This window comes from Callithrix jacchus, chromosome 12 (assembly GCF_049354715.1).
Source record: "Callithrix jacchus isolate 240 chromosome 12, calJac240_pri, whole genome shotgun sequence".
Classification (NCBI taxonomy): Eukaryota; Metazoa; Chordata; class Mammalia; order Primates; family Cebidae; genus Callithrix; species Callithrix jacchus.
This window is the reverse complement of record NC_133513.1, coordinates 13,595,106-13,617,690: the sequence shown is the minus strand read 5'-3', so window position 1 is coordinate 13,617,690 and position 22,585 is coordinate 13,595,106. Positions and strand designations below refer to the sequence as shown.

The window sequence follows — 22,585 nt, the reverse complement described above, 5'->3', positions numbered from 1 at the left end:
CCAGGTGCACTGGCTCACACCTATAATCCCAGAACTTTGGGAGGCCAGCGTGGGAGGATTACATGACACCAGGAGTTTAAGACCAGCCTGGGCAACACTGCAATACCCCATTACTACAAAAAATGAAAGTCTCAGCCAGCCATGGTGGTGCGTACCTGTGGTCTAAGCTCCTTGGGAGGCTAAGGTGGGAGGATCGCTTGAGCCCAGGAGTTCGAGGCTACAGTGAGTCATACCACTACACTTGAGCCTGGGCAACAGAACAAGACTCCTGTTTCTTAGAAAAACAAAAAGAGAGAAGAGGAAAGGAACAAGAGTAAGATCCACCCCTTCATATATCCTGAAGGTCAGGGAGGAAGGCACCAAAGGCCAGGAAAGTGTGGTCTTACCCCAACTTTCCGCAGTAGATCTCCCACAATGTTGAGGGCTGAGATCCGGGCCGCAGGCGTGAGGGGCGTCCCCCCTGTGGAGTCGTCCAGGCCTGGGTGTGCAAAAGAATGTGCATATAACACATCAAGCTACAAGCATGTCTATGCACTAACAGCTAGAGATCCAAAACCACGTGGATGGGAGCGACACGGATGGCTTCCCATGGATCCTAGAAGCTACCCTATTTCTTTGAGTAGTTAACTGCATCACACGCCTAAGGTCTATATGACAACCAATTTTTCAGGTCCTTGTGATGATGACTACATCAAATGTTTGTTTTTACATGTTAGTCTTTTTTTTTTTTTTGAGTCACACTCTTGCTCTGTCACCCAGGCTGGAGTGCAGTGACACAATCTCAGCTCACTGCAACCTCCGCCTTCTGGGTTCAAGCAATTCTCCTAACTCATGGGCCACCACACCCAGCTAATTTTTGTATTTTTAGTAGAGACGGGGTTTCACCATGTCGTCCAGGCTGGTCTTGAACTACTGACCTCAAGTGATCCGCCAGCCTCAGCCTCCCAAAGTGCTGGGATTACCGGCATGAGCCACCATGCCTGGCCTTTTAAAAGAATTTTTAATAGAGACGGGATCAGCTACTCGGGAGGCTGAGGCAGAAGAATCGCTTGAACCCAGGCGGAGGTTGTAGTGAGCCAAGATTGCGCCACTGCACTCCAGCCTGGCGACAGAGTAAGACTCCATCTCAAAAAAAAAAAAAAAAAAAAAAAAAAAAGAGACGGGATCTCACTATGCTGCCAAGCTGATCATCCTGAACTCTGGTCTCAAGCAATCCTCCCACCTCGGCTGCCCAAAGAGCTAGGATCACAGGCAGGAGTCACCGTGCCCAGCCATGTCTGTCTTTTTAAAGAAATCCTTTTAAAATTGTAGGCAATCCATACAGTTAATTAACATAATGGCATCTGTGATAGATAAAAGAACTACAGACAGGGCAATCCAGCTTTACAAGGGTCCTGCAGAGCCTTTCTTCTCCAAGTGGGGTCCATGTACCAGCAGCACCTAAAAACTGTCAAAACTGCACAATCTCTTGGCTGGGCGTGGTGGCTCACACCCATAATCCCAGCACTTTGGGAGACCAAGGTGGGTGGATCACCTGAGGTCAGGAGTTCAAGACCAGCCTGGTCAACATGGCAAAACCTCGTCTCTACTAAAAATACAAAATTAGCTGGGTATGGTAACAGGTGCCTGTAATCCCACCTACACAGAAGGCTGAGGCATGAGAATATCCTGAATCCAGGAGGCAGAGGCTGCAGTGAGTTGAGGTCATGCCACCACACTCAAGCCTGGGCGACACAGGAGGACTCTGTCTCAAAAAAAAAAAAAAAAAAAAAAAAAAAAAAAAAAGCAGAATTTCAGGCCCCACCCAAGACCACCTGGATCCGAGGTACATTCTACCAAGGTCTCCAGGTGAGTTACATGCATATTAAAGTGTGGAAAAATAGTCGGGCATGGAGTTGCATGCTTCTAGTCCCAGCTACTCAGAAGGCTGAGACAGGAGGATCACTGGAACCCAGGAGCTGGAGGCTGGAGCGAGCTATGATTGTACCACTGCACTCCAGCCTGGGCCACAGAACAAAACTGTCTCTCTAAAAAAACTGAAATAAAGTATGCAAACTGACTCTAGACTGGGGTCAGGCGGAGCAGCTCATGCCTGTAATCCCAGCACTTTCAGAGGCTGAGGCAAGTGGATTATCTCAAGTCAGGAGTTTGAGACCAGCATGGCCAATATGGTGACACCAGGTCTTTACTAAAAATACAAAATTAGCCAGCCGTAGTGGTAAACGCCTGTAATCCAAGCTTACTTGGGATGCTGAGGCAGGAGCATCAACCTGAACCTGGGAGGTGGTGGCTGAACCAAGATTGCGCCATTGCACTCCAGCCTGGGCCACAGAGTGAAACTCCAGCTCAACAAAACAAAAGGGCTCTGCACTGGGATTCTAGAAGTCTCACTGGTCTCTTCACCACCAAGGGATGAGCTAAGGGATAAGGCAGTAGATGGCAGGGTAAGCCTGCCTGCCTGGGTCTGAATCCCCATCCATCTGCCATTCACTTGCTTCAACTCTGCTTAACTCAGGGCCTCGCTTCCATCAAATAGGGACAGCACTTGTATCCTGGGCCTGTGGTGAAGGTTGCAGGGTGGCTGGTGCATACTGAGCACCTCATAAGTGTCAGTTATTAATATCTGCTATAAAAGGCCTGATCAGAAGCTGTCAGAGGCGCTGGGGTGAGAACTCAGATTTCTTGTTTTTTCTCCACAGCACAGGTTACACCGAGTCTAGCTCTCGGTGGATGTTTTACCAGACCCACAGAATGCTTTTCACTTTTTCATATTTGGTCACTGACATTTCAAATTTGGAAGCTTTCATTTTCAAAAAGAGGATTTTGGGCCAGATGTGGTGGCTCATGCCTGTAATCTCAGCGCTTTGGGATCAGCTGAGGCGGGAGGATTGTTTGAGTCCAGGAATATGATACCAGCCTGGGTGATATAGCAAGACCCCGTCTCCACCAAAAATACAAAAGTTAGCCAGGTGTGTTGGGAGCACCTTTAGTCCCAGCTACTCCAGAGGATGGATGAGGTGGGAGAATCACTTAAGCCCATGAGGATGAGGTTGCAGTGAGCCAAGATCCAGTCACTGCACTCCAGCCTGGGCAAGAGAGTAACATCCTGTTTCAAAAAAACAAAACAAAAACCCAACAAAAAAGAGGATTTCTGGCTTTGATAAAGAATGGAAAATGCTGCAGATGAAGGACCATTCCTTGTAGCTGCAGAGGGGCAGCTACTCCCTCTGGGTGGGGTTTTCATCTCCCACCTCACCACAGACTCCACCACTCCCTAATGCCTCCCACCCAGACACTCCTCATTGATCCCAATGTCCATCCCAAGGAACATCCCAGTCTACTGTCTGCTCAAAGCCTGAGAGCAAATCAGGCTCTGAGTCTGGTGCAAATCATCACACCCCCAGGACCCACCCCAGATTCTTACCCAGGAACACTTTGTGAAACCAAGAAAATCCTCCAATTCCCACTCCCCTTACCACGTCTGAAGCTCCCGGGTGTGTTTAAACTCGAGCTGGGTCCTCGATGGGTGATAGGCGTGGACGGCAAGGAGCCTGTGGCCTGCACAGCTATGTCTGTCCTCTCAGCTTCCACTGAGCTGGGCATGGGGGTCCTGGGTTTCTCCTGCTTCTGCTGCACGGCCAGTTCCTGCCTCAAATCTGTGCCAGGAAAAGGATTCAGGAATTCAAGTCCTCAGCAGGTGCTGTGGCTCATGCCTGTAATGCCAGCACTTTGGGAGGCCAAGTCAGGGGGATCACTTTAGGTCAAGAGCTTGACACCAATCTGGCCAGCATGACGAAACCCCATCTTTACTGAAAATACTAAAATTAGCCAAGCGTAGTGGCATGCTCCTGTAATCCCAGCTATTCAAGAGAATGAGGCATGAGAGTCACTTGAACCCCAGAGGCGAGGGTTGCAGTGAGCCGAGATTGTGACACTGCACTCCAGCCTGGGCAAGAGAGTGAGACTTCGTCTCAAAAACAAAAAGAGAATTGAAGTCCTTGGCTTTGGGTTGGCGGGGTGCAGGAGGAGATGTTCAACAGTAGATACTGGTCAGGACATAGCTCTACTGGGATAAAAAACTCCAGTTGGAAACCCCAAATAAAGGGAAACCCATAGACTTGCAACTCCACAGGATTTTTCTTTTAAGTAAAAAACAAACTGGTTTTAGATTTCTAAAAAACTATGGCAGTGACACACTAATGCTTTTATTATTCAAAAAACAATTCCAACATAGCAGTGTATCTAGAATACTAAATGAAAGTATGCTCAGACGCAGTGGCTCACACCTGTAATCCCAGCACCTTGGGAGGCCAAGGTGGGAGGATCGTATCAATCCAGGAGGTCGAGGCTGCAGTGAGCCATGATCATGCCACTTCAGCCTGGGTGACAGAGTGAGACCCTGGCAAAAAAAAAAAAAAAGGTGGGGCACAGTGGCTCACACCTATAATTCCAGCACTCTGGGAGACCCAGGTGGGAGGATCACTTGAGGTCAGGAGTTCAAGGTCAACATGGCAAAACCCTGTCTCTATTAATAATACAAAACATAAGCTGTGCATGGTGGCATGCGCCTGTAGTCCCAGCTGCTTGGGAGGCTGAGGCAGGAGAAACACTTGAACCTGGTGGACCAAGGTTGCAGTGAGCTGAAATCACGCCACTGCACTCCAGCCTGAATGCAGAGTGACACTCTGTTTCGAAAATAAGTAAAGTATGCTTTCCAGACTATTGCCAAATGCTCCTCCTTTTGAGATGGAGTTTCACTCTGTTGCCCAAGTGGGAATGCAATGGCACAGTCTCAGCTAATGGCAACCTCCAACTCCTGGATTCAAGCAATTCTCCTGCCTCAGTCTCCCAAGTAGCTGAAATTACAGCACATGCCACCATGCCCGGCTAATTTTTTTTTTTTAATAGAGACCATATTTCACTATGTCAGTTAGGCTGGTCTCGAACTCCTGACCTCAGGTGATCCACCCACCTCAGCCTCTCGAAGTGCTGGGATTACAGGTGTGACCCACTATGCCCAGCTCTCTGCATTTTCAAACGTTTACTTTATAGATATGTGTATCTCTACTGAGCATAAAATAGGAAGGATTTTTATTAAGCATTAATGGAAACATACCATACGTCCCGTGTATGACTTGCTCTCCTCACGTTAGTGGTGTCTTGGCAAAATTTTTTGTTTGTTTTACAGACAGGGTCTGACTTAATCACCCAGGCTAGGGTGCTTTGGCACAATCATAGCTGAATGTAATCACCAACTCCTAGGCTCAAGTCATCCTCCCACTTCAGCCTACTGAGTAGCTGGGACTACAAGCATACGCCACAAGGCCTGCTAATTTTTTTACTTTTTATTTTTGTAGAGATGGGGTCTTGCTATGTTGTCCAGGCTAATCTTGAACTCCTAGGCTCAAGCAATCCTCTTGCCTCACTCTCTCAAAATGCTGAGATTACAGACATAAGCCACTGTGCCTAGCCTTGGCAATCTTTCTACCACAACATTTCTATCTATACCTTGTTCATTCTAACAAACATTTCACAAAATAAATCTATGCACTCACTTAACCACTTCATTACTGATGGGCATCTAGGAAAAACTGCTTTTTTAAACTTAGGAACTTTTTTTTTTTTTTTGAGACAGAGTTTCGCTCTTGCTACCCAGGCTGGAGTGCAGTGGCGCGATCTTGGCTCACCGTAACCTCCGCCTCCTGGGTTCAGGCACTTCTCCTGCCTCAGCCTCCTGTGTAGCTGGGATTACAGGCACGCGCCACCATGCCCAGCTAATTTTTTGTATTTTTAGTAGAGACAGGGTTTCACCATGTTGACCAGGATGGTCTCAATCTCTTGACCTTGTGATCCACCCGCCTCAGCCTCCCAAAGTGCTGGGATTACAGGCATGAAGAATTTTTATTTTTAATCCCCCACCTACTGCTTCCACATTAGAAAGCAAATTAATGTTATAAACAATTGGGCCAGGAATGGTGACTCACACCTATAATCCCAGCACTTTGGGAGGCCGAGGTGGGCAGATCACCTGAGGTCAGGAGTTCAAAACCAGCCAGGTCAACATGGTGAAACCCCGTCTCTATACTAAAAATACAAAACTTAGCCAGGCATGGTGGCGCACACTTACAGTCCCAGCTACTTGGGAGGCTGAGGCAGGAGAATCACTTGAACCTGGGAGGCAGAGGTTGCAATGAGCTGAGTTAGCGCCACTGCACACCAGTCTGGGCAACAGAGCAAGATTCCATTTCAAAAAATAATAATTGGAACTTTAAAAACAAACTTGGACAGTCCACTAACAATGTCCTTTTTTTTTTTTTTTTGGAGACAGAGTTACTCTATCACCTAAGCTGGAGTACAGTGGTGTGATTTTGGCTCAGTGTAATCTCCATCCGCTAGGTTCAAGTTGATTCTCATGCCTCAGCCTCCTGAGCAGCTGGGATTGCAGGCACCAACCACCATGCCTGGCTAATGTTTTCTTTATTCAGTAGATATGGGGTTTCTCTATGTTGTCCAGACTGGTCTTGAACTCCTGAGCTCAGGTGATCTGCCTGCCTCGGCCTCCCACTGGGATTACAGGTGTGAACCACTGTGCCTGGCCAAACGTCTCATCACAGTTTGAACGTTCTACCTCTGTAAGTGCCAACCAACAATGCTGACGAAGTTTCAAAGTTCTAAGCCAAATGTATCAGTTGCCATCAACTTAAAACAATAGACTAGCTGGCAGCTCCACCAGAAATTTCTCCTTAAAAAAAGGAAAACTTCTTTTCCTTTTTTTAAGAGACAGAGTATCATTCTGTCACCCAGGCTGGAGTGCAGTGGTGCAATCATAGCTCGTTGCAGACTCCATCTCCTGGGCTCAAGGGATCACCCCACCTTGGCCTCCTGAGCAACTGGGACTACAGTAGGCACATACCCCCACGCCCAACTCATTTTTCTTTTTCTTCTAGAGATGGAGTCCCACTATGTTGTCCAGGTTGGTCTCGAACTCCTGGGCTCATGAGATCCCCAGCCTCCCAAAGTGGTGGGATTATAGGTGTGAGTCACTGTGCCAGGCTCTCTCCACTAAACTTATGTTCCTACTGAGCATCAGGCTGGTTTGCTGTGTGTGTGAATTACAGATCAGGAAGCATCTTTCTGGAAATGATTCTGCTGCCCAGAGGCAGAACCCCAATACAAGGGCTTAATCTGTGAACCCCAAAGCTATTTCTCTAAATACCCAAAAGGGGTCCTTATAGGGTTTGATGTGTGACTGTTTTCAGCTCCAGCCAGGGCCCAAGGCAAGTCTGCCTGGTGCAGTCCCCCACCCTCTGACTAGACAGCCTGGGTGCAGAGCAGGGTGCAGGGTCCCTGTAAAGGTAACACTGGGAGAGGACGTGGGACAAGATGTTGCTCAGGTAGGGAGAGGGGACCATGCTGGGAAAGACACCAAGGCCTCCTGACCTCTGGCTTCGTCTTTCAGTCTCTGAACAGACTCTAGGAGATTCTCTTTCTCATCAAGTTCACTTTCCAGGAAGGCATTTCTTTCGATGGCCTGATTTAAGCGCTGCTCAAAGTCTTCGAGAGACATGATTGTGGCTCTGCAGAAGAGAAAAGCAGAATTATCCAAGAGGACAAACTGCGGCATCCACCCAGTGCCGTGGATCCAGGAGGTATGAAAGGTCAGATATACCTGGGCAAAAGTCCCAGCACCAAACTTCCTAGATGCCACAGAGCAGGGCGAGTCCCCTAACCTCCTGGGGCATGGGCTCTTCGCCTGCAGAAAAGGACTCATCGTAGTACATGGGCGCACAGGCTGTTGTGAGGATTAAATAAGACGCTGCTTCACACGGCACTCAATACGCCAAAGCCAGATCAGGACTGCATGTGCCATTTGGTGGTTTGAGAAGAGCAGTAGGCTCTATCTTCTCTTGCAGGCTCACAATGCCAACTGATATTAAAAATAACCTAATAGGCGGGGTGCAGTGGCTCATGCCTGTAATCCCAGCACTTTGGGAGGCCGAGGTGGGTGGATCACCTGAGGGCAGGAGTTTGAGACCAGCCTGGCCAACATGGTGAAAGCCTGTGTCTACCAAAAATACAAAATTAGCTGGGGGTGATGGTGCACACCTGTAATCCCAGCTACTCTCAAAGCTGAGACAGGAGAATCGCTTGACCCTGGGAGGTGGAGGTTGCAGTGAGCCAAGATCGTGCCACTGCACTCCAGTCTGGAGACAGAGTAAGACTCAGTCTCAAAAAAAAAAAGAAACCAAAAAAAAGAAAAACTAATAATGACCAGGCGTGGTGGCTCATTCCTGTAATCCCAGCACTTTGAGAGGCCGTGGCAGGTGGATCACCAGAGGTCAGGAGTTTGAGACCCACCTGGCCAGCATGACCAACAGGGCAAAACCCTGTCTCTACTAAAAATATAAAAATTAGCCAGTTGCAGTGTAATCTCAGCTACCTGGAAGGCTGAGGTGGAAGAACTGCTTGAACCCAGGGGGTGGAGGTTGTAGTGAGCTGGAAAAAATCCTGCCACTGCACTATAGCCTCGGTGACAAAATAAGACTCCATCTCAAAAAAAAAAGTAATAAAAAACACAATTAACATGATTGTGGTTTTTTTTTTTTTTTTTTCTTTAAGAAACAGGGTTTTGCTCTGCCTCTCAGGCTGAAGTGCAGTGACACAATCACAGCTCACTGCAACCTCAAACTCTTGGACTCAAGCAATCCTCCCGCCTTGGCCTCCTGAGTTACTGGGATCCCAGGCATGACCCACTGTGCCTGGCATAACATGCATTTAAGAAGACACACACACACACACACACACACACACACACACACACACTCTCTCTCTCTCTCTCTCTCTCTCTCTCTCTCTCACTTTTTCAGATGGAGTTGCCCTCTTGTTGCCCAGGCTGGAGTACAATGGCATGATCTTGGCTCACTGCAACCTCTGCCTCCTGGGTTCTCCAGCCTTGGCCTCCCGAGCAGCTGGGATTACAGGCATGCACCACCACACCTGGCTAATTTTGTATTTTTAGTAGAGATGGGGTTTCCTCCATGTTAGTCAGGCTGGTCTTCAACTCCCGACCTCAGATGATCCACCCACCTCAGCTTCCCAAAGTGCTAGGAATAGGCATGAGCCACTGCGCGTGGCCAAAGAGATCATTTTTAACCTCTCAGTGGAAGTTCAAAATGCCCAGTACCAGCCCAGCTGCCCTGTTCAATCATGACCCCTTCTTGTGAACGGCATAGACACTGTGGTAAAAGCACTGTGAAGTGCTGTAACAAAGCAATCTATTTTAACTCTCGAGAAACTACCTTCTCTGTACCTCAGTTTTCTCTCATGCAAAGCAAGGGTAGTAATAGTACCCAGGTTGTGGTGGGGCAGGAATGGCAAAAAGAAGTCATACAGACCAGGCGTGGTGGCTCATACCTATAATTCCAGTACTATGGGATGCTGAGGCGGGCAGATCACTTGTGGTCAGGAGTTCAAGATCAGCCTGGCCTATGTACTAAAATCTCATCTCTACTAAAAATACAAAAACGAGCCAGGCGCAATGATGCATGCATACAGTCCCTTCTAGATGGGAGGGTGAGGCAGGAGAATCACTTGAACCCCGAAGCAGAGGTTGCAGTGAGCTGAGATCATGCCTATACTCCAGCTTGAGCAATAGAGCAAGACTGTCTCAAAAAAACAAAAGGAACTCATACAGAAGGCACACAACAGATGTTTTTACACATTAGCACACATCTGTAAGTGCCAGCATTTTTATTACTAACCCTGTGCCTGTCCCCAGACCTTTCACATCCTGCTAACCATAGCCCATAGTGGTTAGAAGCACGCATTTGGAGAGGAACCCAGGAGTTCACACCCAGCTCCTCCTCCACCTAGAATTCACTGGGTGTCTCTGGGCAACTTGACCTCCTTCATCCTCAGTTCTTTCAATGGCAAAATTAATAACTGCACTAATTAATTAGTGGATGCATCAATTCATTTTTCAATATATCAATGTTTAGATGGAGCTATATTACTACCCATCCTCACAGGGTCTTTAGAAGTAGTGGACAGGATAAAGTCACCACAGTATCTGATTAAAAATAAATGGGCCAGGCACGGTGGTTCAAGCCTATAATCCCAGCACTTTGGGAGGCTAAGGTAGGAGGACTGTTGAGGCTGGGGATTGAAGACCAGTCTAGGTTATACAGTTTAGACCCCGTTTCTACAAAAAGTAAAAAAACTAGCCAGGCATGATGACTTGTGCTTAGAGTTCCGGCTACTCAGAGGCTGAGGTAGGAGGATTGCTTGAGCCCAGGAATTCAAGGTAAGCCGTGATTATGCCACTGCACTCCCCACCTGTCCTGAATATTACTTTCAAATAAAGGTCAGCATTCTACTTGTAACTGGAGCAAAAATTGCTTGTGTATTTACATGTTGATAGTACTGCCAGATCCTGTCTCGAAAAACAAATGAAAACAAACAAAAAAACCTCACACTACCACCAACAACAAAGGGATAATATTTTGGAGAACAACACCAGAAATAGTTAAAGTAACCCTAAGGTTGACATGTCAAACAAAAATGATAAAATATTCAGGAATTCACATAATAACAAATACGTAGGGTACAGAATGCTTGCAGAAATGCAGACATCCTGTGTATATAAAGAGGAAGATCCAAAATCATGTAGAAATGAATTCTCCATAAGTTAAACTGATAACTTTTATACCACCTTAATCGGTTTTTATTGGGGGAATAAATTGAACTGATTTGAAAGATCCTGTGACAAGGAAACAAGAATGACCAGGAGAACTCTCAAAAAGAAGAGATCACAGAACTAGCTCTACCAGACTCGGCACACACTACTATAAAGCCTCAACAGTGAGCAATTATATGCTACTGGTTATAAACAGACAGAGGAACCAAAGGTCCAGAAATAGACCAGAATTTAATTCATAATAAAGGTGGCATCACAGATCATTGGCAAAAAGATGGCAGGTGCAGTTCTAGTTTAGGGGCCACTGGGCACCTACCTGGAAAAAATATTAGATTTGTACCTCATACTGTACCCTAATACAAATTCCGACTGAATTAGAAGTTTAAACAAACTCAGTATTTGCTCAAAATCTATTTTGCTTCTGGAATGCTAGGAAATCGGAGACCAACTTCAGTGGTACTTCTTTTTTTTTTAAGATGTTGTTGCCCAGGCTGGAGTGCAATGGCACAATCTTGGCTCACTGCAACCTCTACCTCCAGGATTCAAGCAATTCTTCTGCCTCAGCCTCCCAAGTAGCTGGGATTACAGGCATGCACCATCACACCCAGCTAATATTTTTGGTATTTTTAGTAGAAACAGCATTTACCATGTTGGCCAGGCTGGTCTCGAACTCCTGACCTCAGGTGATCCACCCACCTCAGCCTCCCAAATTATTGGGAGTACAGGCATGAGCCACCATACCTGACCCTTCAGTAGCATTTCTGAATTTCCCTGCAGCCTTGATGCCCTGGGCTTAAGCAATCCTTTCACCTTCTTACTTCAGCCTCCAGAGTAGCTGGGACCACAGAAACAAGCTACCATACCTGGCTAGTTTTCAATTTTCTAGAGATAGGAGTCTCATTATGTTGCCCAGGATGGCCTCAAACTCCTGGGTTCGAGCAATCCTCCTGCCTCGGCCTCCCAAAGTACTAAAATGACAGATTACAGAGATGAGCCACCTCACCAGGCCTGAATATTTACTTTCAAATAAAGGTCAGCATTCTAGTTGTAACTGGAGCAAAAACTGCTTTATGTATTTTATATGCTAAAATTCTGTCAACTAATGTATAAAAGCATATTTAATATAACAGTAAAATGTTACAATAATTTGTGACTATGAAAGCTATTAATTTCATGTACATTTATTGAGAACTTGAAAATACTTAAATAGGGAAACAGATTTTCAGTAAATATGAATATTAAGAGAGATACTGGTTAGATAACTAAGAACATATACTTTTTGAGGCAAAAAATGCTTTAAAAGTCCATGGAGGCTGGGTGTGGTGGCTCACACCTGTAATCCCAGCACTGTGGGAGGCCGAGGCAGGTGGATCATCTGAGAGGTAAGGAGTTCAAGACCAGCCTGACCAACATGAAGAAACCCTGTCTCTATAAAAAAATAAATTTTTAAAAGTCCATGGAATGATGTAATCAGGGCATGGTGGCTCATGCTTGTAATTCCAACACCTTGGCAAGCTGAGATGGGAAGACTGTTTGAGTCCAGGAGTTTAAAACTAGCCTGGGCCACATAATGTGACCCAATCTCTTTAAAAAAATTTAAAAGTTGGGTTGGGTGTGGTGGCTCATGGCTATAATCCCAGCACTTTGAGAGGCCCAGGCAGATGAATCACTTGAGGTCAGGAGTTCAAGACCAGCCTGGCCAACAGGGTGAGATCCCATCTCTACTAAAAATACAAACATTAGCCAGGCATGATGGTGCACGCATGTAGTCCCAGCTACTTGGGAGGCCGAGGCAGGAAAATTGCCTGAACCAAGGCAGAGGCTGCAGTGAGCCGAGATCGTGCCACTGCACTCCACCCTGGGTGGTAGAGCAAGACTCTGTCTCAAAAATACATAAATAAATAAATAATTTTTTTAAAAAGTCTATGGAAGAGTAAAACTAGATTAAATCTATTTGAATTTTTGTAAAACTTTTTGGCATCTTAGTACTCATATATGAAACAAAATAACCTTTAGGGGATGTATTTAATTTTTAGTTACTTACAATCAGGTCCTGCATTTTTCAAGGTTATTGTTGTACAAAGGCCTCTCCTCAGTTAAAAGTGAGTAATTTGGTTTTAAGGATGTACAGTATAAGGACCATGAGAGCAATCAAAACAACTGGTGGTGCCGAGAAACTATTGTTCTTGCAGAAGACTGCCAAATGTTGCAAATATAACTATTAAACTTTCACTGAATTGTAACATTTTTAATATCTTTTTTAAAATAAAACTTTGCAGCCTGGGCAACATGGAGAAACCCCATCTGTACAAAGATTACAAAAATTAGCCAGGCATGGTGGTGCGTGCCTGTAGTCCCAGCCACTGGGGAGGCCGAGGTGATTGTGCCACTGCACTCTAGCAGGGGCAACGATGAGAGAGACCTTGTCTCAAAACATAAATATATAAAACTTTGGTGCTCTAGAACTTTATTTATTCTATAATAGTGAACTGGGCTTCTACCCTACCTGATTTTTAACACTAAACTATTCAGCATTTGGTCAAATTACATTAACAAAAATGATGCATGTTTAGTACAAAAATAAAGAGAAAAGGAAGAAAAAGAAAACATAAAAATACTAGAAGAAAACGCAGGCTAATTGCTTTATAAACCTTGAGGTGCAGAAGGCCCTTCTAACTATGACTAAGAAATCCGACTACAAAGAAATCAGTACCAGCCTGACCATCATGGTAAAAATTAGCCAGCGTGGTGGTAGGCGCCTATAATCCCAGCTACTCAGGAGGCTGAGGCAGCAGAATTGCTTGAACCTGGGAGGCAGAGGTTGCAGTGAGCCAAGATCATACCCCTGCACTCCAGCATGGGCTACAAGGCAAGACTGACCCAAAACAAATCAAGTAACTTCTGTACAATGAAATATGCAACAGACAAAGCTCAAAAACAAATGACAAACTCCAAATTCCGTCAATTCATGTCACAGACAAATACATAAAAATCTCCAAGAAATAACGTAAAAATAAACAAATCAATGTAAAAATAGGCCAAGGGCTAGGCGTGGCTCACGCATGTAATCCCAGCACCTGGGGAGGCCGAGGTGGGTGAAGCACCTGGTCAGGAGTTTGAGATCAGCCTGACCAACATGGAGACACCCTGTCTCTACTAAAAAAACAAAATTAGCTGGGTGTGGCGGCACACGCCTGTAATCTCAGCTACTCAGGAAGCCGAGGCAAGAGAATCGCTTGAACCCAGAAGGCAGAAGTTACAACAGGCTGAGATTGTGCCATTGCACTCCAGCCTGGGCAACGAGAGAGAAACTCCATTTCAAAAAAACAACAACAATGAAAATAGGCCAAGATCAGCTGGGCAAGTTGGCTCATGCTTGTAATTCCAGCACTTTGGGAGGCTGAGGAAGGCAGATCATCTGAGGTCAGGAGATACAAAAAAAAATTAGCCGGGCATGGTGGCACGCACCTATAACCCCAGCTACTCGGGAGGCTGAGATGGGAGAATTCCTTGAACCCAGGAGGCAGAGGTTGCAGTGAGCTAAGATCGAGCCACTGCACTCTAGCCTAGGCAACAGAGTGAGACTCCATCTCAAAAACAAAACAAACAAACAAAAAATAGGCCAAGATCAACAGAGTTTACAAAGAAGGAAGTCAAATAACTCTTAAGCATCTGACAACGCAACTCAGAAATGCACTTACTTCTCGCCTTTTCAATGAAAGTGAAGCCCAAAGTTTGAAAACCACTCTACTAGTGAAGCTTTTTGGAAAACAGGGACTCACATACATAGCTATTGGGAATGTAAACTGGCACAACCATATAAATAACTGAGCGTTATCTATCAAAATGACATAGGCATATATCCTCTGACCTAGCAATTTCACTTCTGAGAATTCAGCCTACAAATACCCATCCGTGCAAGGCTGTTCATTACTGCAATGCTTATCACTGCAAAAGAACAGAAATGTAACAGATATCCATCCACAGGGGACTAGATAATTATGGTGTTATTCAATACCAAGGATACAATAGAATACTATGTATTTGGGAAAAAACAAAAAAAAAAAAACAAAGAATGTTCTGTCCTAATAAGGAAGAATATTCACACTCTATTGTTATGTGAAAAAGCAAGATGCACAACAGTGTATGTAGAATGCTCTTCTATCTGGGGAAAAAGGGGTGGGGGGATAATAAGAATATCTTTTTATTTGCTTGAGTTATTAAAGAAACGCCTCCCCCTTTGTATATTATTTCCGAACCGTGTGAATGTACTACCTCTTTGTGTAGACTGTGTAATTGGCCCTGATTCTTCACCCCTCCCTGCATCCACACCCTTGCCATGGCTTCATTGTGGGTAGAAAGTAACTTCCCACCCTTTGACTTAGCTTGGCCATGTGACTTGCTTTAATCAATAAGATAGGGGTGAAAATGACGGTATGCCAGTGGCTTGCCAGAAATCAAAATGTGGCTTTACATATGAAATCTGTTATCTTATGAGACTGTATGTAAAGCCAGAGTAATCAAGTCATTACAGTATTGCTATCGTCATTCACAAATTGTACAGTGGAAGAAAATAGAGAATCCAGAATTAGATCCCAGAATACATGAGAGTTGGACATGAGTGGTACGAAGAGAGTGGAAAAAGACTGTATGCCTGGGCATCATCCCTCATACCTAATCCCAGCACTTTGGGAGGCTGAGGCGGGCAGACTGAGCCCAGGGCTTTGAGACCAGCCTGGACAACACAGCAAAACCCTGTCTCTACAGAAAATACAAAAATTAGCCAAGTGTGGTAGCACAAGCCTGTAGTCCCAGCTACTCAGAGGCTGAGTTGGGAGGATCACTTGCCCCAGGAGGTCAAGTCTGCAGTGAGCTGTAATTGCACCATGGCACTCGAGCCTGTGCAACAGAGTCTCAAAAAAACCTGCAATGTTTAAGGCTGGGAGTGGTAGCTCACACCTGTAATCCCAGCACCTTGGGAGGCCAAGGCAGGCAGATCACCTGAGGTTGGGAGTTCAAGACCAGCCTGACCAACACGGTGAAACCCCATCTCTACTAAAAAATACAAAAATTAGCTGGGCATGGTGGCGCATGCCTGTAATCCCAGCTACTCGGGAGGCTGAGGCAGGCGAACTGCTTAAACCCTTGAGGCGGAGGTTGCGGTGAGCCAAGACAGTGCCATTGCACTCTAGCTTGGGCAAAAGGAGTGAAACTCCAACTCAAAAAAAAAGTAATGTTTAATAGTGCTGGCACAACTGGCTATCCAGTTTTCTTTCTATTAAAGAAAATAAAATGGAACCCATATTTTACACTAGATACAAAAATAAATGGCAGATTAAGGAATAAGTGCAAAAAAAAATTAAACAATTTAAAAAGATTGAAAAAAATAAGAAAACACATACACAATCCAGAACCAAGGAGACTTCCCTAGTGAAGTCTGCAAACCTAGAAAGTATTGGAAAAAAAGACATAATTGATGACCTTTGAAAAACGTATGTATAAAAAATTTTTTTTCAATGGAGAAAAAAGGAAATATTTGTATGGAAAATGATACTACAAACAAAATCAACAGACAAAAAGTTACTCTGGAAAAAGTTATTTTCAATGCAGGAGAAAAGACTAGCAGCAAAAATACACAAAGGGTTTTGCATAGTGGCTCATGCCTGTAATCCTAGCACTTTGGGAAGCCAAGGCAGGGGATCACTTGAGGTCAGGAGTTTGAGACCAGCCTGTCCAACATGGCAAAACTCCATCTCTACTAAAAAATACAAAAATCAGCCAGGCATGGTGGCGGGCACCTGTAATCCCAGCTACTTGGGAGGCTGAGGCAGGAGAATCATTTGAAGCAGGGAGGCAGCGGCTGCAGCGAGCTCAGATTGTGCCACTGCACTCCAGCCTGGGCAACAGAGGAAGACTCCATCTCAAAAAACATATACATACAAAGAACTCCTACAGATTGACAAGGAAGGAGTTTTCACTTCTGGTAATGATGAGGGAACCAGTATCAGAGCAAACCTCGTACAAATTCTGAGTAAAATGTTTAAAGCAGTGATCTGAGGGTGCTGGCACAAACTGGAAAACACCACTTAGAAGAACAGAGTAACACTGGGTGAAGTCTGAATCTTTACAAGATTTCCGCCTACAGCTCCAGTGACAGAAATCCAGCACCGAGGGACCCCCACTTTCTGAATATAGTTATCTTCTCCCATCTCTGGCTTCCCCTGAACCACACGTCCACAGTGCAGACACAAGCAGCCCAGTTAAGGCTAAAAGAAGCAGAGAGTTCAGCTACTGTCCATCACCCCAAGGGAGACAGAACTTGGGGTGTAAGCTTAACCAAGTAAACCACCTACATCAAGAACATAAAAGAATACATCATCTCTGGCTAGGTGTGGTGGCTCACACCTGTAATCCCAAGGGAGACCAAGGCAGGTAGATCACCTCAGGTCAGGAGCTCGAGACCAGACTGGCCAACATGGCGAAATCCCATCTCCACTAAAAATACAAAAATTAACCAGCTGTGGTAGCATATACCTGTACTCCCAGCTACTCTGGAGGTTGAGGCAGGAGAATTGCTTGAACCTGGGAGGTGGAAGTTGCATTGAGCCAAGATCACATCACTGTACTCCAGCCTGAGTGACAGATCAAGATTCCCGCCCAAAACAAAACAAAACTCATAGTCTCTGGGAAACAGCATTCACAATTTCTAGAATACAACCCCAAAGTTCCTGAACTTTGAGTGTAAAGATAATGTAACTCAAACTCAAGAGAAAACACAATCACTGAAAATCAACCCTACAGTAACCCCTATGTTGAAAATTGCATAAAAGGACCTTAAAGCAGCTCTTATAACTATGCTCAAGGATGACAAGAAAGAAATCTCAACAGAAGAACAGAAATTATAGGCAGGGCACGGTGGCTCACACCTATAATCCTGCACTTTGGGAGGCAGAGGTGGGCAGATCACAAGGTCAGGAGATAAAGATCATCCTGGCCAATATGGTGAAACCCCATCTCTACTAAAAATGCAAAAATTAGCTGGGCGTGGTGGCACGTGCCTGTAATCCCAGCTACTGAGGAGACTGAAGCAGAATTGCTTGAACCAGGGAGTCGGAGGTTGCAGTGAGCTTAGATCACGCCACTGTTGTCCAGCCTGGAGACAAAGCAAGACTCTGTCTCAAAAAAGGAAAAAAAAACCCAGAAATTATAAAAGAACAACCAAATACAAATCCTACATCTAAAAATAAAAATACAATATATTATAAATTCAACATTATTTCATCTGCTTTAATAGCAGATTGGAGAAGAGAGAAGAAGGTGCCCATCAACTTGAAACTGGATAAACAGAAATGATTCAATTTGAGAAACAAAGAAAAAAAATTAGGAAAAAAACCAGAGAGTTAGAAACCTATCTGACAACATAAAAAGGTTTATCTGCGTATATATATGTATAACGGGTGTCCCAGATGGATGGGAGATAAAGAATGGGGCAGGAAACAATCTCTGAAGAAGCTGGGTACAGTGGCCGATGCCAGTAATCCCAGCACTTTGAGAAGTAGAGGAGTTTGAGGCTGCAATGAGCTATGATGGCACCACTGCATTCCAGCCTGGGTAACAGAGCAAGACTCTGCCTCTAAAAATAAAAGAAAAAAAAAAAGAAAAGAAAAAAACATCTGTGCATTCTACTGTACATAATTCATATATAAATTTTTAAAAGGTGTTTTTATCTAAAAAAAAAAGTGCTTGGCTCAGAGTAATTCTTCTGTAAATGTTAGTTGTGATCCTTCTGCTAAACTACAGAACATCAGCTTAGGAAACACTGGGCTGTGTGCACTGGCTCACACCTGTAATCCTGGCACTTTGGGAGGCTGAGGTGAGCAGATCACCTGAGGTCAGGAGTTTCAGACCAGCCTAGCCAACACGGTGAGACCCCATCTCTACTAAAGACACAAAAATCAGGCAGGCATGGTGGCACGTGCCTGTAATTCCAGCTACTCAGGCAGCTGAGGCAGGAGAATCACTTGAATCCAGGAGACAGAGGCTGCAGTTAACCAAGATCACACCACTACACTCCAGCCTGGCAACAGAGCAAGACTCTGTCTCAGAAAATAACATACACACACACACACACACGACCCTACATATACATACTGTTCTTTGAACAAACTTCCTCCCTACCTTACAGCCTTAGTACAGGCTCACCGTTCTGCCTGGAATGTTCTTATCTCACACTCCTCCTGGGATCATGGCTACTCATTCCTCTGGTCTTAGCCTAAATGGCATTTTTTCTGGTAAGGCTAACCTGATGCTCCCTGGCAACAGCCAAATTAATATATCTTACACACTCCCACAGGACCCTGGGATGCCAGCCTTGCTGCTATAATGAAATCGCACTTCTTTGACTATTGTCCGTTTTTCCCATAGGGCTAAGAGCCAGAAGGGCCCCAGCTTTGTTCTGCTCCCCACTGAGTTCCCTATATTCAGCACAGGGCCCAGTACCCAGTTGCTGGAGGCAAGCAGCAGAAAGGCCAGTTTCCCACTCCGGCCTACCCGCCCCACCCCACACCGTACCGCTTGGCTCTTTCCAGGTCGTCATTTGCTTGCTCCAGCTCTCTGATGTATTTCTGCAATTGGTCTTTAATGGCTTTGGTCTGTGCGAGGTCATCCTCCAAGGCTGAGATCTGCCGGTAGCCTTCAGAGTGCTGCACTTCAAACTTCTCCTGAAGACAGACAGACAGACACTGAGTGAATGACTTCAGTGAAGGCTAGGTGCGCTTGCACATGAATACATACCTGGAGCCAGAGCTACTTGGGAGGCTAAAGTGGGAGGAGTGCTTGAGCCCAGGAGTTAGAAGCTGCAGTGAGCTACGAATGTACCACTGCACTCCAACCTGAGCAACAAAGCAAGACCCTGTGTCTTTCTTTTTTTTGAGATTTAAGTCTCACTCTGTTGCCCAGGCTGGAGTGCAGTGGTGAGATCTTGGCTCACTGCAACCTCTGCCTCCCAGGTTCAAGCAATTCTCTTGCCTCAGCCTCCTGAGTAGCTGGGAATATGGGCACCTGCCACCACGCCTGGCTAATGTTTGTATTTTTAGTAGAGATGAGGTTTCACCATGTTAGCCAGGGTGGTCTCAAACTCCTGACCTCAACTGATTCGCACACCTTGGCCTCCCAAAGTGCTGGAATTACAAGTGTGAGCCACTGTGCCCGGCCTGACCCTGTCACTTTCTGAAACTCCTCCTCCCACCATACTCCCTGGGGAAGCTCCAGGATTTCCGTCCCACCCTCCCACCGCAATCAGAGACAAGGCAGGCTCAGTCAACAGAACCTTCTTCTCTCCAGAGAGCTGAATCTCAGGCAAGTCACTTAACGAGGTGGGAACAGGCAGGTGTCATTCAAAGCAGCAACAACTGACCAACTGTTTTATTTTATTTTCTCTTGAGATGGAGTTTCCCTCTTGTTGCCCAGGTTGAAGTGCCATGGCACTATCTCAGCTCACCGCAATCTCCACCTCCATGGTTCAAGAGATTCTCCTGCCTCAGCCTCCCAAGTAGCTGGGATTACAGCCACGTGCCACCACGCTCGGCTAATCTTTTGTATTTTTAGTAGAGATGGGGTTTCTCCATGTTTGTCAGGCTGTTCTTTAACTCCCCATCTCAGGTGATCTGCCCACCTCGGCCTCCCAAAGTGTTGAAATTACAGGTGTGAGCCACCTCACCCGGCCTGACCAACAGTTTTAATTATGTCCTGAATGCCACCCACATCCCACCCCCTGAGCACCTGGAATCCTGCCCACTCCCAAACCTGGTTCCAACAGCCCCCAACAATCTTCAGATAAATCATTCTGCCCAAGGTGTCCGCAGCCTAAGAAAGACACGTGACTTCTCCAAGTGTCATCCAGAAGAGCAACATGGGTCTCCTTCACACATTATCACTGTATTACAAAGAAAGTCACCCGCCTGGCCCTCAGAGTGAAACCTATTCTCTACAAAAAAATAAAAATTAGCAGGGCATGGTGGCTCTCGCCTGTAGTTCCAGCTACTTGTGAGGCTGAGGTGGGAGGATCATTTGAGCCTGGGAGGTCAGAGCTGCATTGAGCTGGGATTGCATCACTGCACTCCAGCCTGCGCAACAAAGTGAGACCCTGCTGTCTCCACAAAAAAAAAAAAAAAAAAATGGAATCACAATGACTTCCATTGTTTGTGCCGGAACAATGGGAGGGCAGCATGTACTTGGTTTTACAACAGTCAACCATTCTGAATTGTTGATCCAGGACTCCCTGTTGTAGCATGGATAAAGAGAGAAGGAACATTCCGATCTCTGGGTTATTTAAAAACAGAAAGACAGGCCCGGCACAGTAGCTCACACCTGTAATCCCAGCACACTGGGAGGCTAAGGCGGGCAGATCACCTGAGGTCAGGAGTTTGAGACCAGCCTAGACAACATGCTGAAACGCCATCTCTTAAAAATATAAAAAAAAAAAAAAAAAAAATTAGTCAGGCATTGTGGCACATGCCTACAATCCCAGCTACTCAGGAGGTTGAGGCAGAAGACTCACTTGAACCCAGGAGGTGGAGGTTGCAGCAAGCAGAAATTGCACCACTGCAGTCCAGCCTGAGCAACAAGAATAAGATTCCTTCTCAAAATATAAAAATAAAAAACAAAATACAAAAAATAGGAACACAAAGACATAAGAAGAGAGGGAGGGGGAAAGAGAGAAGAGGGAGCGAAGAGAAAGGGAGGGAGGGAGACAGAAAGGAAAAGAGGAGAAAGGAGAGAGAGCGTGTTAATTACCAAAGAAACAGTCCAGCTGACTTCTCAATGATTCCTTGTTGCCAGCTGCAGCAATAACATCCATTACACGCTTATTCTGTACCGGCCTCCAGGCTAAGTACACTACCTATGTTGTCTTCTTTAATCCCACTTCAGAGATAGGAACACTGAGGCCGAGTTACTTACCTAGCCCAGAGTCAACTGGGTAGCAAGTGACTGACCCGGGATCAAACCCCAGCCTCCTCAGCAGGTGTCCTTAAGCAATTATGCTAAAAGCCCCTAAACCATTTCACTCCAGATCACCTGGCCACTCCCGTGCTCTCTCAATTTTGTTCCTACTCCGCTTCCAAATTACTTTCCTTCGCCAAACACCCAGAGCCAGGTGCAATGCCTCATGCCTGTAATGCCAGCACTTTTCAGGTGGCAGAGGCAGACCAGCCTAGACAACACAGCAAGACTGTCTCTACAGAAAATTTAAAAAACAGCCAGGCATGGCGGCATGCACCCGTAGTCGTAGCTACTTGGGAGAATGACAGGAGAACATTGCTTGAGGCCAGGAGACTGAGACTGCAGTGAGCTATGATCACGTCACTGCACTCCAGCCCAGGCCAGAAAAAAAAGACGCTTAAAAAAAAAAAAAAAAAAAGATATCACCAGCCTGGCAACCAGGTGAAACCCCATCTCTACTAAATATACAAAAAATTAGCCTGGCGTGTTGGCGGGTACCTGAAATCCCAGCTACTTGGGAAGCTGAGATTCCAGGAGAATCACTTGAACCCTGGAAGCAGAGGTTGCAGTGAGCCAAGGTCATGCTGTTGCACTCCAGCCCACGCCAGAGTGAGACCCTGATGCTTAAAAAAATCACCAGCCTGGACAACATGGTAAAACCAAAATACAAAAATTAGCCTGGAACAGTGGTGCACAGCTATAGTCCCAGCTACTTGGAAGGCCAAGGTGGGCGGACCACTTGAGGTCAGGAGTTTGAGACCAGCCTGGCCGGCATGGTGAAAATCCATCTCTACCAAAAATATAAAAAAAAACAGCTGGGTATGGTGGCATGTGCCTGTAGTCTCAGCTACCTGGGCGGCTGAGGCAGGGGAATCACTTGCAAAACAC

The 22,585-nt window shown here is 45.7% G+C and overlaps 1 protein-coding gene across 13 annotated transcripts in view; it reads right to left on the bottom strand.

The window, feature by feature from the left end:
• The window catches only part of NDE1 (nudE neurodevelopment protein 1), an 85,623-nt gene that overhangs the window by 36,243 nt on the left and 26,795 nt on the right, over window positions 1-22,585 (bottom strand). For all 13 annotated transcript variants that reach the window (XR_013524605.1, XR_013524606.1, XR_013524608.1 and 10 more), the window contains 4 exons: window positions 19,268-19,416; window positions 7,441-7,577; window positions 3,477-3,656; window positions 387-478 (listed from right to left, as the gene is read on the bottom strand). Coding sequence is in view for 7 of the 13 variants with exons in the window: in XM_078344676.1 (XP_078200802.1) it covers window positions 387-478; window positions 3,477-3,656; window positions 7,441-7,577; window positions 19,268-19,416 (558 nt within the window). In the remaining 6 variants the exon portion in view is untranslated. The remainder of the gene's footprint in view (window positions 1-386; window positions 479-3,476; window positions 3,657-7,440; window positions 7,578-19,267; window positions 19,417-22,585) is intronic.